The 15,054-nt window shown below is 35.6% G+C and overlaps 2 protein-coding genes across 2 annotated transcripts; both read left to right on the plus strand.

Annotated features, from left to right (window-relative positions):
- The first annotated feature begins 5,032 nt into the window (after positions 1 to 5,032).
- Positions 5,033 to 6,733, plus strand: LOC127259114 (extensin-1-like). The gene has a single exon (XM_051286262.1). The coding sequence runs from the start codon at positions 5,033 to 5,035 to the stop codon at positions 6,731 to 6,733; it is 1,701 nt and encodes a 566-aa protein (XP_051142219.1).
- A 3,395-nt stretch (positions 6,734 to 10,128) lies between these two features.
- Positions 10,129 to 13,214, plus strand: LOC127259148 (extensin-2-like). Its single transcript, XM_051286293.1, has one exon. The coding sequence runs from the start codon at positions 10,194 to 10,196 to the stop codon at positions 12,924 to 12,926; it is 2,733 nt and encodes a 910-aa protein (XP_051142250.1). The 5' UTR covers positions 10,129 to 10,193; the 3' UTR covers positions 12,927 to 13,214.
- The last annotated feature ends 1,840 nt before the right edge of the window (positions 13,215 to 15,054 follow it).

Genomic DNA, 15,054 nt, shown 5'->3' on the forward strand with positions numbered 1-15,054 from the left:
GTGTACATATTACGCACGTGTGTACGTTACATATACACACAAACATGTGTGTATGTATACACCCAATAGGTGATGATGCAGATGGGGCTAAGGTAGGAGCAAGGCTGATGATCTTATCCTAAAGTTGGATTATATCAACATCATCAAAAACTCCCAGCCCCATCTGCATCAATACATATTGAGTGGGTTGTTGATTTAGTTCCAAAGCGGAATCAAATTAGCAGTATCAAAATACTGTTAACCTCATTTGTATTATTACCCAGACACATACGTGTGTACTTTTATACCCAATAGTTGATGATCAAAATAGAGTTGGGTGAGGGTGGGACTGTTGATCTAATCTCAAAGCGGGATTAGATGAACATAATCAAAAGGCTTCTAGCCTGTTCTACATTATCATCTATTGGGTATATGTATACAAATAAGTGTATATATAAAATTATATATACACATATGTGTATGCAAACACTCAATATGTGATGATACATATGAGACTAAGGTGAAGGTAGGGCTGCTTATATGATCCCAAAACAGAATAAAATCATCAGCATCAAGAGGCGTCCAGCCTCATCTGCATTATCATGTATGGGGTATAACATACATGGATCTGAGTGTATACACTCAATAAGTGATGATGTAAATTAGGCTAGGCTAGAGGTGGGGCGGGGCTGCTAATATGATCCTAAAGTGGGATCAAATCAAGAGTATCAAAAGGCTCTAAACCTCATCTGCATCATCAATCATTGGGTATATGATCCAAAATAGAATAAAATCGGCAGCATCAAGAGGCGCCCAACCCCATCTGCATCATCATGTATTGTGTATAACATACACAGATTTGGGTGTATACACTCAATAAGTGATGATGTAGATGAGGCTAGAGTGGAGGTGAGACTGCTGATATGATCCTAAAGTGGGTTCAAATCAACAATATCAAAAGGCTCTCAATCCCATTTGCATCATCAATCATTGGGTGTATACAAATACACATATGTGTATATATAAAGTTACTTTATATACACACGTGTCTACTTATACATATACACATAAATATATATACCGAATGAGTGATAAAGCAGGAGTGTGGGTGAGGATGCTGATTTGATTCCAAAATGGGATCATATTAACAACATCAAAAGGCTCCAAATCTCATTTTTATCATCACTTATTGGGTGTATACATATACATGTGTGTATGTATAAATTAACTTTATATATACACACACGAGTATTTTATACATATACACATGTATTTACACCTAATAGATAATGATGCAAATACGGGGTAGGGATGAGGCTGCTGATCTGATCTCAACATGGGATCAGATAAGTAGTAGTCTTCCAGTCTCATTTGCATAATTATCCATTGGGTGTATGCATACACATATATGTATGTGTAAAGTGATATGTATTCACAAATAGGTAATAATGCAGATGAGGTTAAGGTGGGAGAGGCTGCTTCAAAAGACTCACATCCCTATCTGCATCATCATACCTTAGACGTATACACACACTTATGGATGTATAAAGTGGCTTTATATATGCACATATATATGTATACACCAAGTAGATGATAATGTAGATGAGGCTGGGTGGGGGGTGGGGCTGCGATATAATTCTAAAGCGGGATCAGACCAGCAGCATCAAAAGGCTTTCAGCCCCATCCACATTATCACCTATTGAGTGTATGTATTCATCCAATATATGATGATGCTGATGAGGTAGGTGTGGGGTGTGGCTATTGATCCTATCCCAATGCGGGATCAGATAAGCAAGATCAAAAGACTCCCAACCCCATCTTGATTATCACCCATTGAGTATATACATACATAAGTGTTTATATATGAAATAACTTTATAAATACACACGTTGTTGCATATAGCTAATATGTGATGATGCACATGAGGTTGGGGTGAGGATGAATCTGCTGATGTGATCTCAAATCTAGATAAGATCAGCGGCATAAAAAGACTCTCAGCCTCATCTACATCATCACTTATTGAGTGTATCAGTGCACATATGTGTATGTATAAACTTATGTGTCTATATATAAAGCGACTTTATACATACATATGTGTTTACTGTATGCATACACACACGTGAATGTATAAACCCAATGAGTGATGATGCAAATAGAGCTGATATGGGGTACGGATACTTAACTAATCCTAAAGATGAATCAAATTAACATCATCAAAAGCTTACATCCTATCTGCATCATCACTCATTGAATGTATACATACATACATGTGTATGTATAAGGTGACTTTGAAAATACACGCGTGTATGTACACCCCTAATAGGTGATGATGCAGATGAAACTAGAATTGGATGGGCCTATTGATTTGATCCAAAGTGGGATCAGATCAGCAGTGTCAAAACACTCCCAACCCTATATGCATCATCACACATTGGATGTATACATATATATATATATAAAATGACTATATACATACATACACGTGCATATATGCATATACATATATATATGTATACACCAAATAGGTGATAATATAAATGAGGCTGAGTGGAGGTGGAGTTGTTGATCTGATTTTAAAGCGGGATCAAGTCAACAATATAAAAATGCTCACATCTCCATCTGAATCATCACCCATTACATATATGCATACATACGTGTGTATGTATACACCCAATAAATGAAGATGAAGATGAAGCTGGGTGGGGATGGAGCTGCTGATTTGATCCTAAAGCGGGATCAGATCAACAACATCAAAAGGTTCCCAATCCTATCCATATGTATCATCACCCATTGGGTGTATACATACACACATGTATAAAATGACTTTATATATAAACATGTGTGTATTTTATACATACATACATGTGTTTGTATACATCAACTATGTGATGATCCAGGTTGGACCAAGATGGGGCTGCTGATTTGATTCTAAAACGGGATCATATCAGCAATATATATCCAATAAGTGATTATGCAAATAGGATTGTGAGCTTTTAATGCTGCTGATCTGATCCCGTTTTGGTATGATGAATAGTTTTCGACATCCAGATTGTAGTCTTCTCCCAAAAAGTTGCATTAACCTCGTAAATAGAAAACTATTAGATTATATGAATATATCAAACAAATTTAAATAGCAAAAATAAAAAATAAATTGAAATTATACTATATGTTGGAAGGCAAAATCTAAAAATTAAAACAATCAAACAAACATAATAATACTAAACAAACATATTATAGGGAAAATAAATATTTTTAATAAATTTCTTCAACGACAATAGTCACTAACTCATAAAAAAGGGGGGAAAAGTTTCATAACGATAATATCCACTTATACATAAAAACTGTATATAGAAAAAAAAAAATCTTTAAAAATATGTAAATGTAGAAAGTAAAGGACTGATGTCGAATATAAAAATTGATTAGGATTGCCTTCCCACAACTAATGGTTTGCTTGGTTTTGATTTGAGGTTGAATTTTTATTAGCTAATACTATTGAAATGTTGCAATTTTTCATTTTTGTCTGTCCAAAAATAAAGTTATCGTTTTTTAATTTAGTAATTATACTACCTACATAACATATAAATATTCTTCCAACTTACACTATATTACACAAATGTCATTACTTTTATATTACACAATACTAATGATATATTTTTGTCCTTTTTACAACAAACTACTATCATATTAATATTAAAAAATTTCCGTAAGAGAGTATTTTATTTAAATATAACTTTATCTTATATTTTATAAAAAAAAATATATATATTTTTTTTATTTAAAATATGCTTGGAGTAATAATTTGATATGAAACCAAAATCAAACAATCATTTTTAGCATTTTTAAAAAATTAATTTTCCATTTTATATACATATGTATAAATAAGGAAAAACTTATACCTAGTTAGATTTGAATTCTCTTCTCTTGAAACTTATTCTCCATTTATATTCCTTCATCTATCATAGTATTAATTCATTTGCTCTTGTGGGGTTTTTTTTTTTTTGGAATCTTTAATTTTTTTTACAAGACTCCGCTTGAATTAAATTTTGAAAATTTATTAATAACATAATTAATATTTAATACAATATTTTATATAAAAAATATATTTAAAAATTACTATAAAGCTGACAAAATAAATCTTAGCCCATAAGCCCGGCGCCATGCCGAGGGTTCAAGCCTGGTTGGACTTCAATTCAGTTTTTGAAGCCAACATCGTTCATATAATTTTTGTATAATTAGGTTTTTAATGTAATTATTTAAAAATTAAAAATTATTTTTCGGCTCTGTTTATATAATTAATTTTCACTTGTTTAATACTATTTATTCTTGGAAAAATATCAGATACGATCTAAACTTTTTTCTCTTATAAAATATTAAATCAAACATTATTATTATTATTATTATTATTATTTTTAAATTTTTAAATTTTAAAAAATCTTCAAAAAAATTCTGACCTAAATTTTTTTCTCTTATAATATATTAAATCGAACATTATTATTATTATTATTTTTATTTTTTTAAACTTTTTAAATTTTAAAAAATCTTCAAAAAACTTCTGTCTAACGGATTTCTATGAAATTTTTGTCTTTCAAATAATATATTATACATTTTTATATTCTATTGGCTAAGCCCCCTCCCACTTGGAATTGGATGAGACTTTAAAAATATATATTAACACAAAATTTTAAATGAAAAGAGAGATTCGATTATGTTCATGTTTAATATTTGGAAAATAAACAAATTAAAATATTTAACACTAGAATGTGCTTCGTGGGGTGACTAAACAATACGTGCAAAGCTGTAATATTATTGTAATGAGTAAAGCATATATAATAGATCTTACATTATACTATTATTCAATAATTATAGGGACAAAGCACGTCGTGAAAATCATTTAGTACATCAATACTTGCCTCCCATGATCATGTAACAAATAATGTAGGAATTAGGCAATGAATTTGTTCGAATTCGATGAAGGGATTCTTGTATTATATAAGGGCTTAGACATACACCAATATGGTTCACAAACAAAACTTGATACTATTAGCTTCTTAAAATGAAGATCTTTGCCAAATTAGGGCAATTGCCCTTATTCATAATATTAGCTATCGCATTTTGTGCCGTAGCGATTCAAGTTTCGGCTCACAAGCCCCACGTTTACTCTTCTTCATTGCCGCATTTGCACTCTGTTCCCAACCTCAAACACTCGTCTTACCTACCAAATCCTTTGGTCAAGGATTTAAAACATCCACAATATCCTAAATCTCCATCTCAGTATTACTACAAGTCCTCTCCACCTCCGAAACATGTTAAGCATCCGAAATATTATTACAAATCACCACCACCCCCAAAACCAGCAAAGCATCCAAAGTATTATCCCAAAGTGCCTCCGGTTCTGAAACCAGTAGAGCATCCAAAATATTACTACAAGTCACCACCGCCTTCGAAACCTGTAGAACATCCAAAATACTACTACAAGTCACCACCACCTCCAAAACCAGTTGAACATCCAAAGTATTATCCCAAGTTACCACCGGTTTTGAAACCAGTAGAACATCCAAAATATTACTACAAGTCACCCCTACCTCCAAAACCAGTTGAACATCCAAAATATTATCCCAAGTTACCACCGGTTTTGAAACCAGTAGAACATCCAAAATATTACTACAAGTCACCACCACCTCCAAAACCAGTTAAACATCCAAAGTATTATCCAAAGTTACCACCCGTTTTGAAACCAGTAGAACATCCAAAATATTACTACAAGTCACCCCCACCTCCAAAACCAGTTGAACATCCAAAATATTATCCCAAGTTACCACCCGTTTTGAAACCAGTAGAACATCCAAAATATTACTATAAGTCACCACCACCTCCAAAACCAGTTAAACATCCAAAGTATTATCCAAAGTTACCACCCGTTTTGAAACCAGTAGAACATCCAAAATATTACTACAAGTCACCACCACCTCCAAAACCAGTTAAACATCCAAAGTATTATCCAAAGTTACCACCCGTTTTGAAACCAGTAGAACATCCAAAATATTACTACAAGTCACCACCACCTCCAAAACCAGTTAAACATCCAAAGTATTATCCAAAGTTACCACCCGTTTTGAAACCAGTAGAACATCCAAAATATTACTACAAGTCACCACCTCCTCCAAAGCCAGTTGAACATCCAAAGTATTATCCCAAGTTACCACCAGTTTTGAAACCAGTAGAACATCCAAAATATTATTACAATTCACCACCTCCTCCCAAATTGGTTGAGCATCCAAAATATTATTACAAGTCACCACCACCTCCATCTCCTCCGCCTCCATCGTACTATTACAAATCCCCGCCCCCTCCAAACCATGTAAAGGATCCAATATATTATTACAAATCTCCACCCCCACCATCTCCTTCGCCACCTCCGCCATATCATTACAACTCCCCACCTCCGCCTTCTCCTTCCCCACCACCACCATATCATTACAACTCTCCACCTCCGCCCTCTCCTTCGCCACCTCCGCCATATCATTACAACTCCCCGCCTCCTCCGCCTTCTCCTTCTCCACCACCACCATATCATTACAACTCTCCACCTCCGCCGTCTCCTTCACCACCTCCGCCATATCATTACACATTCCCACCTCCTCCTAAACATGTAGAGCTTCCGAAGCATGATTACAAATCGCTAATACCTTTGAAGCATACAGAGCATCCAAAATATTATTACTCGTCACCCCCTCCGCCACCAAAGTACTATTGATGCTGTCCAAACCCATCATATTCGATTCTTACCTACCTGTTCTACAGAAGTTCATGTCAAGAAATGCTATGCTAATTTCATTTTCCATTTTTTTTTTATCATTTGTTAATTCAACTAAGCATGCGTGGAAGTTTGTAAGCAAGGACTGGTTGTGATCCTTTCTTATGTGATTTTCACTTCGTTTGTATCATTTGTATTTTTTGGAATTCAATGGATATTCAATGTTCTTTTTATTTTTGAATAATAATCCTTATTTTCTTTTTTTATTAGTCTACTTATTTGTTTATTTTATTTTATTTGGATATTTTAGAATGATAAATGACCGAAATGTTTTTAGCAGAAAATTGAAAAATTAAATAATAAAATATCAAATAGAAAACCATACATGTAAAGAAACCCTTGTTACTTGGTATATATGCTATTACAAGAATGAGAGAACCAATGAAAATGAAAATTCCAATTCTTATTATTTCTTATTACATTTTCAATAGGTGATACTTGTTATGTTACATGTAATTAAACTAATTTATGGCTCAACGTGTGATGAATTTGATGTTGATGATGAAGGTGTTATTAAACTATTTCGGATAGTTGTGATTTACTCAAGAATCAAAGGTATTTTTAATTACTTGAGTTATAAAAGAAGTTAGGTGGTGCGATATTCATGTTTGTATTATAAATTGTAACGATTTCAAGGCGCGCATTTAAACGGGTCAAGGAGGCGACGGCTCTTAGGGTACTATTACAATGAAAAAGTAAAATTTAACCTAAATTTAGGTTTTTTTTTTTTTTTTTTTTTGTAATTTTAAACTCAAACCAATTTATTTACTCTCCGTATTCTTCGATAAAAATGCACCATTTTTTTAATAAAATATTATATTAAAATATTATTTAAACAAAAAATTCAAGTTGACATTTCATTTCAAATTAATTTCAAACTATCACCAAACAAACATACACTACAAGACGCTTTCTTCTCCTTCTTCATCTTCTTCGATTAACCCGATTGAATTTAACAATTCTATATAGTCTTCTTCAAATTAATTCTACTCCATAATTTAGGTTGAAAACTGGGTTCGACCAAATCAACTTTGTACATAAAAAAAAGGGTTAACTCTGCAAAACATGGTTATCTCACAATAATAACAACATCCTGTCAGCAAAGTAAATACAAAACTCCAAAACAATGAATGAGATAGACATTTCGTGACCCAGTTGGATTATAAATCAACGTACATGTGGGTGATTTCAATTATAATCGATTTTGATTATAGAATGAAAGCAACCACAAACTCCTTCAACTCATTTCCTCTACAAAGGCTGATTTTGGAACACCTCCACAGGCTTTGGTTGTCACATACGTGTACCGACAACAATTACAGAGTAGTCTCGTCAGGTGGACTTATACCGTGAGGTCATGGATTCAAACCCCTGACGCCTCCGGATTACTTGCCACGCATGGTTCATCTACTGTAACTTACCGGTCAGATTTAGTTTGCAGGGTATTAAGTTCAATCCGAGGTTTACTCAGTACGTACTTGCAAGTAGCGATTGCATTTTCCCACGTCATCAAGTCTTTGCAACCTTAGCTCTGGAAATGGAAAATGAACACAACATGGGATTTGTCCATATGCCAAAATGATTAAAAAGTGGGTATTCATTGACAATTTATTCTAAAATATTGTAAATCATATTTTAAAATTTTAAATTATGTAGTATAACTAAACTTCTATATTTTTTAATTTTGATTTTACAATTATATTTTTAAATTTAGATTTATATATAATATATAAATTTAAAATAAAAATGTGATTATGTTTTTAAATTTTAGTTTAATTATAATATATTAATTAATTATTTTTAATTATATTATGTTATTACTATTAATATTACTATTATTATTATAAAATAATTTTAATTCTAAATTTTTTTATTTTTTATTATTATTATTTTTTTCTGCTTTTAAACAAAAGTAACAAGTCATAGAAATAAGAAACCCCTCCACAAAACTAATCCAAACAGGCCTTCTTCTTTTTCATTATTATGTATATTTCATTTTAATCTATGCTATTGAATCATTCATTTTAATAAAAATTACATCAAAATATCATATTTCAATATAAAACATCATATTTAATAATTATTTTCCCATTAAAAACAAAGACATTCCCAAGCTTAAGCAATAAATAATGTACTTTATAAAATCCCTTCTTTATAAGCCAACCACCGGATACATGATGCTTTATAATATTTGACTTTCAGAGACATTATTTATAATAAACTGAATATTTTTGTACTATCAATTAATTTAATTTTACTTTACTACTCCCTCCTAATTTTACTTTACTACTCCCTCCGTTCCAAATAGATACACGTGTCTGGTACATTGTAGACACGGTATTTTAGGAGGGGTGTAATTAGTAGATAATTAAGAATGTAATAGTTAAAATAATTATCCTATAATATAAATAATTATAAATTAGTTTAATTAAAATTAAAAAAAATAAAATGAGATTAAAGTGTGTAATCATTTTTCAAAAAAAAAAAAAAGTGACATGGTACGTGGGACGGACATAAACGGTAACGTGGACATGGTATCTGGGGCGGAAGAGTATTATTTTCTTTTCGCATTATACATTTACAATAAAAAAATATTTTTCCCATACAAAAACATTGTTTTCATTACCTAAACTCTATAAAAATGCACATCATTAACCACTATTAATTTTAACTTCCAAATATTCAAATTCAGAATAGGAATTGAATAATTTGTATTTGGGGTTCACAAGTACACAATCTTCTTTCTAATGAAATTATTTCATCATAGTTAATTAAGCTCATTGACAGCTGTTACTTAACGAGGAGAACAACTAGAACTAATCACATGAAATTATTTAATTAAGCTAATTTAAAAAAAAAAATTCAAGAATGATCAATTCAAAAAATTTCAATCCCCAATGCTTTGAAATGCAACAAAATCGACAAGTAGAACATCATATTCCAGGGCAAAATAGCTGAAATATACTTTCATGTTGTAATAAATAAAAATTAATTTGTCAATGTAATAATACCCTCCAACCAGCTGTATTAGTTACAGATTAAAAGCACCTTTCAACACGTTTTAAAATTGAATGTTCAAACATTCAGAAATGCTATAATTTAATTGTATTTGTGTAATTAAAAATTAGGGTTTCATTTACCAAATAGGGAAGAACATTCAGACACCAGCTATTAGGGTTTGTCCAAACGAGGGGTAGCACTCATCGACTCCTGTGGTTGACATTTTGTGCTTTGAACATTCTTTCTGGCAGCTACTTTGTGTTATAAAAAATACACTGAATTATTGAATCTTGTTACTATATAAAGGCTATGGTAACATTCTCAAGAACACACTAAAGCAAAATCTACATTCTTTTCTATCCCTTTTTGGTTGTCGAGATCAGCTGCGGCTCACCGGAGAATGGGAACTCCGGGAAGGTTGCGCCAATGGCGCCACCTTGCCTACGCAATGGCGCTGTACTTTGTTGCCATTGGCGCGTTTGTTCAAACTATGGCCGATGGGCTTTACTATCCAGATCATTTCGTGAAAGATATACCGGAAGTTTCTAAAGATTACAAACCATACAAATATACGTCACCACCTCCACCACCTTATGTGTATAAGTCTCCACCGCCACCATCACCATCACCTCCACCACCTTATGTATATAAGTCGCCACCTCCACCATCTCCATCTCCGCCACCTCCCTATGTCTATAAATCACCACCACCACCATCCCCATCACCTCCACCACCTTATGTGTACAAGTCACCGCCTCCACCATCTCCGTCACCACCGCCTCCTTATGTGTATAAATCACCTCCACCACCATCTCCATCACCACCGCCTCCCTACATTTACAAGTCGCCTCCTCCACCATCTCCATCACCACCACCCCCATATATTTACAAGTCACCACCACCACCGTCACCTTCCCCGCCACCCCCGTATATTTATAAATCTCCTCCTCCACCATCTCCATCACCGCCACCGCCATATGTATACAAGTCTCCACCACCACCATCACCATCACCTCCACCACCTTATGTGTACAAGTCACCACCTCCACCGTCGCCATCACCTCCACCACCATATGTTTACAAGTCACCACCTCCACCATCTCCATCACCTCCACCACCTTATATTTATAAGTCACCGCCTCCACCATCTCCATCACCGCCGCCTCCATATGTCTACAAGTCTCCACCGCCACCATCACCATCACCTCCACCACCTTATGTATACAAGTCACCGCCTCCACCATCTCCATCACCCCCGCCTCCATATGTCTACAAGTCTCCACCTCCACCATCCCCATCTCCGCCACCACCATATGTCTACAAGTCACCGCCTCCACCATCTCCATCACCGCCGCCTCCGTATGTCTACAAGTCTCCACCGCCACCATCACCGTCACCTCCACCACCCTATGTGTACAAGTCACCGCCTCCACCATCTTCATCACCGCCGCCTCCATATGTTTACAAGTCTCCACCTCCACCATCGCCATCTCCGCCACCACCATATGTGTATAAGTCACCGCCTCCACCATCTCCGTCACCACCGCCTCCTTATGTCTACAAGTCTCCACCGCCACCGCCACCATCCCCATCACCTCCACCACCTTATGTGTACAAGTCACCGCCTCCACCATCTCCATCACCTCCACCACCTTATATTTATAAGTCGCCACCTCCACCATCTCCATCGCCGCCGCCTCCATATGTCTACAAGTCTCCACCTCCACCATCCCCATCTCCGCCACCACCGTATGTGTATAAGTCACCTCCTCCGCCATCTCCATCACCGCCGCCTCCATATGTCTACAAGTCACCGCCTCCACCATCTCCATCACCACCGCCTCCATATGTCTACAAGTCTCCACCTCCACCATCCCCATCTCCGCCACCACCGTATGTGTATAAGTCACCGCCTCCACCATCTCCATCACCACCGCCTCCATATGTCTACAAGTCTCCACCGCCACCATCACCATCACCTCCACCACCTTATGTCTACAAGTCACCGCCTCCACCGTCTCCATCCCCGCCTCCTCCATATGTCTACAAGTCTCCACCTCCACCATCCCCATCTCCGCCACCACCGTATGTATATAAGTCACCCCCTCCACCATCTCCATCACCACCGCCTCCATATGTCTACAAGTCTCCACCTCCACCATCCCCATCTCCGCCACCACCGTATGTATATAAGTCACCGCCTCCACCATCTCCATCACCACCGCCTCCATATGTCTACAAGTCTCCACCGCCACCATCACCATCACCTCCGCCACCTTATGTCTACAAGTCACCGCCTCCACCGTCTCTATCCCCGCCTCCTCCATATGTCTACAAGTCTCCACCTCCACCGTCCCCATCTCCGCCACCACCATATGTGTATAAGTCACCTCCTCCGCCATCTCCATCACCGCCACCCCCATATATTTATAAATCGCCTCCTCCACCATCTCCATCACCGCCACCCCCATATATCTACAAGTCACCGCCTCCACCATCTCCATCACCACCGCCTCCTTATATTTACAAGTCACCCCCTCCACCATCTCCATCACCACCGCCTCCATACATCTACAAGTCACCACCACCACCATCTCCATCACCTCCCCCTCCGTATATTTATAAATCTCCCCCTCCACCTTCTCCATCGCCGCCACCCCCATATGTCTACAAGTCTCCACCTCCTCCATCACCTTCACCTCCTCCTCCATATGTCTATAAATCACCACCTCCACCATCTCCATCACCACCGCCTCCTTACATCTACAAGTCTCCACCTCCACCATCCCCATCACCTCCACCACCTTATATCTATAAATCACCACCTCCACCATCCCCATCACCTCCGCCACCATATGTCTACAAGTCACCACCTCCACCCTCTCCATCGCCTCCTCCACCGTATATCTATAAGTCACCGCCTCCACCATCTCCATCGCCTCCTCCACCGTATATCTATAAGTCACCGCCTCCACCATCTCCATCGCCTCCTCCACCGTATATCTATAAGTCACCGCCTCCACCATCTCCATCGCCTCCTCCACCGTATATTTATAAGTCACCGCCTCCACCATCTCCATCGCCTCCTCCACCGTATATCTATAAGTCATTGCCGCATCCCCGTGGTTATTAATCATAACACCAATCTCATCACCACACCAGCATTACTAAACCCACCTTAGTTTTTGCTTGCACAATTGGATGAATTATTTTTTTTTTATATATTAAGCCTATGTTTATATAAATTCGCCTATCGTCCTTGATGGATCGATATTTATGTGATTGTGATTCAAATTACTCTCTTTAAGCTTATTTGTATTCCAAAAAAAATAAGGATTTCTTGTGAAGATCCTAATGTGTTCACATTCTAATCCATTGAATTGAAAATTGTTTATTTTTAGTTTGGAAAACAAATATCTAATTGGATAAACCATAATCTGTATTCATTGAATCATATATCAACAGTGTGTAGTAATTGAATCAATCTGCAGGATCAGATTGTGAGTCCATAAAGACGGTGATAAGAAGTATGAAGTTAAGATAATCGTACTTTAATGATCAATAGGTCATATATATATATATATATATATATGTACACACACCAGTTCTTGATGTGAAAGCATCTAGACTGTCCAAATAAAAAAATTTAATGGTTGAAATTAAATGCAAGTTTTTATCAGTAATTTCATTAAAGCTAATACTAACAACATTAGAGCTCCAAATTTTATGATGTGTGGAATGGCAGCATAATTGGACGCAATTCGCGCGATCAAGGCCATTGAATCCAGCAATGAAATTCGATAAAATTAATCATTACAAATATAATTTCGAGGCAGTAGCTTTTAAAATTGAATGCAATTGCAAGGCTTTTGCTTCTTGTAATGTTAATACTTTATACACATACAATAAGCATATATGTAATCTGTTGTTTGAAGCATTTATATTGTTATCTACGCCTCAAAATATCTCCAATCGATGAGGCTTTACATGAACAAAATCTGAGGTAATTAAAAGTAATCAATGTTTGACTCGATAGAGAAGTTCCAAAGTTTGTGATAAACCCAAAAGCAATGGTTGGTCGAAGGTCCAACAACATTGAGCGAGACTGGCAGCATCGAGCCAATGCCAAGCAAGGCACAACAACATCAAGTGAGGCCCGAAAACGTTAAGGGAAGTCTCTGCAGCATGGAGTGAGGTTCAATAATATTAGACACAGTCCAACAACATCAAGCGAGCCCAACAGCCCATGACTTTGGAATAGAGGCCTAAAAAATTGAGTCCAAGAAGAAGGTCTACATCTTTAGCCCAAATCGAAGCCTAATCATTTTGACTAATAGAATTAGTCAAATGTGCAAAATAAGGTTTGACTACGGAGTTGAGGAAAACATGAGATCATGGATCACTTGTAGTTGAAGAAATTAGCTTCATTTTTTCTGTTTTATTGCTTTTCTTAATTTAATTATGTAATATACTTTCCTAATTTGTGTTTTAATTATGAATTTACATCTAAGCTATTCTTTTCAATTCAATTCTTAATTACTTTAATTTCCATTTCCATTCATTTTTAGCCTTTAATTTCAGTCCATTTATTTCCAAGTCATTTTTCAATTCCAGCGCGGTAGTCTCGGTGGTTCCTAAGAGACTGTGATGTTTAATTCCTATTATATAATAATTTCAAGTATTGGAGGAATAAATTAGCAAATTCAATTAAGGCAATTAAAATAAGAAATCGAAAATAAAAATTTGATTCCAAAGAGATCAAATTTTTAGTCCAACAAATAAATAAGAAACCATATTAAAAATTGAATCATCGATTTTAAATAATCTTGTTATTTAATTGATAAATTGATCGTAGGCATTAGATGCAATCATAATACCCAATTTTTTCTTATATTATTGGCGGCAATGATACGACCGATTGACTGCTCTAATGAAAGAAATAATTTAGGTATGACCATAAATTAATTTTTCTAATTGAAAATAGCTCAATTCAAATATTCAATCAATTATGAAAAAATTAAATTATCCGATCATAAAATTCCTAGACTACACTTGTGAATCTATTTACCACTTTATCAAACAAATACAGAATTATAGATTCAAATGTTCGAATGACACACAATTGATAAACCGATCTAAAATTCAGCTGCAGTAAAAGATTAAATAAAATAATTATATAGACATGAATTACAAAAATTGTACAAATACCATTTTAATAAACAAAATTTAATTTAAATGAAAACATAATCTCACAAATACAA

This window comes from Andrographis paniculata, unplaced genomic scaffold (assembly GCF_009805555.1).
Source record: "Andrographis paniculata isolate CXL003 unplaced genomic scaffold, ASM980555v1 Contig5END, whole genome shotgun sequence".
NCBI classification, from domain to species: Eukaryota; Viridiplantae; Streptophyta; class Magnoliopsida; order Lamiales; family Acanthaceae; genus Andrographis; species Andrographis paniculata.

What these genes read in the sequence shown, in the direction of transcription:
- LOC127259148 (XM_051286293.1), top strand. Translation starts at nt 10,194, where the DNA reads ATGGGAACTCCGGGAAGGTTGCGCCAATGGCGCCACCTTGCCTACGCA.
- LOC127259114 (XM_051286262.1), top strand. Translation starts at nt 5,033, where the DNA reads ATGAAGATCTTTGCCAAATTAGGGCAATTGCCCTTATTCATAATATTA.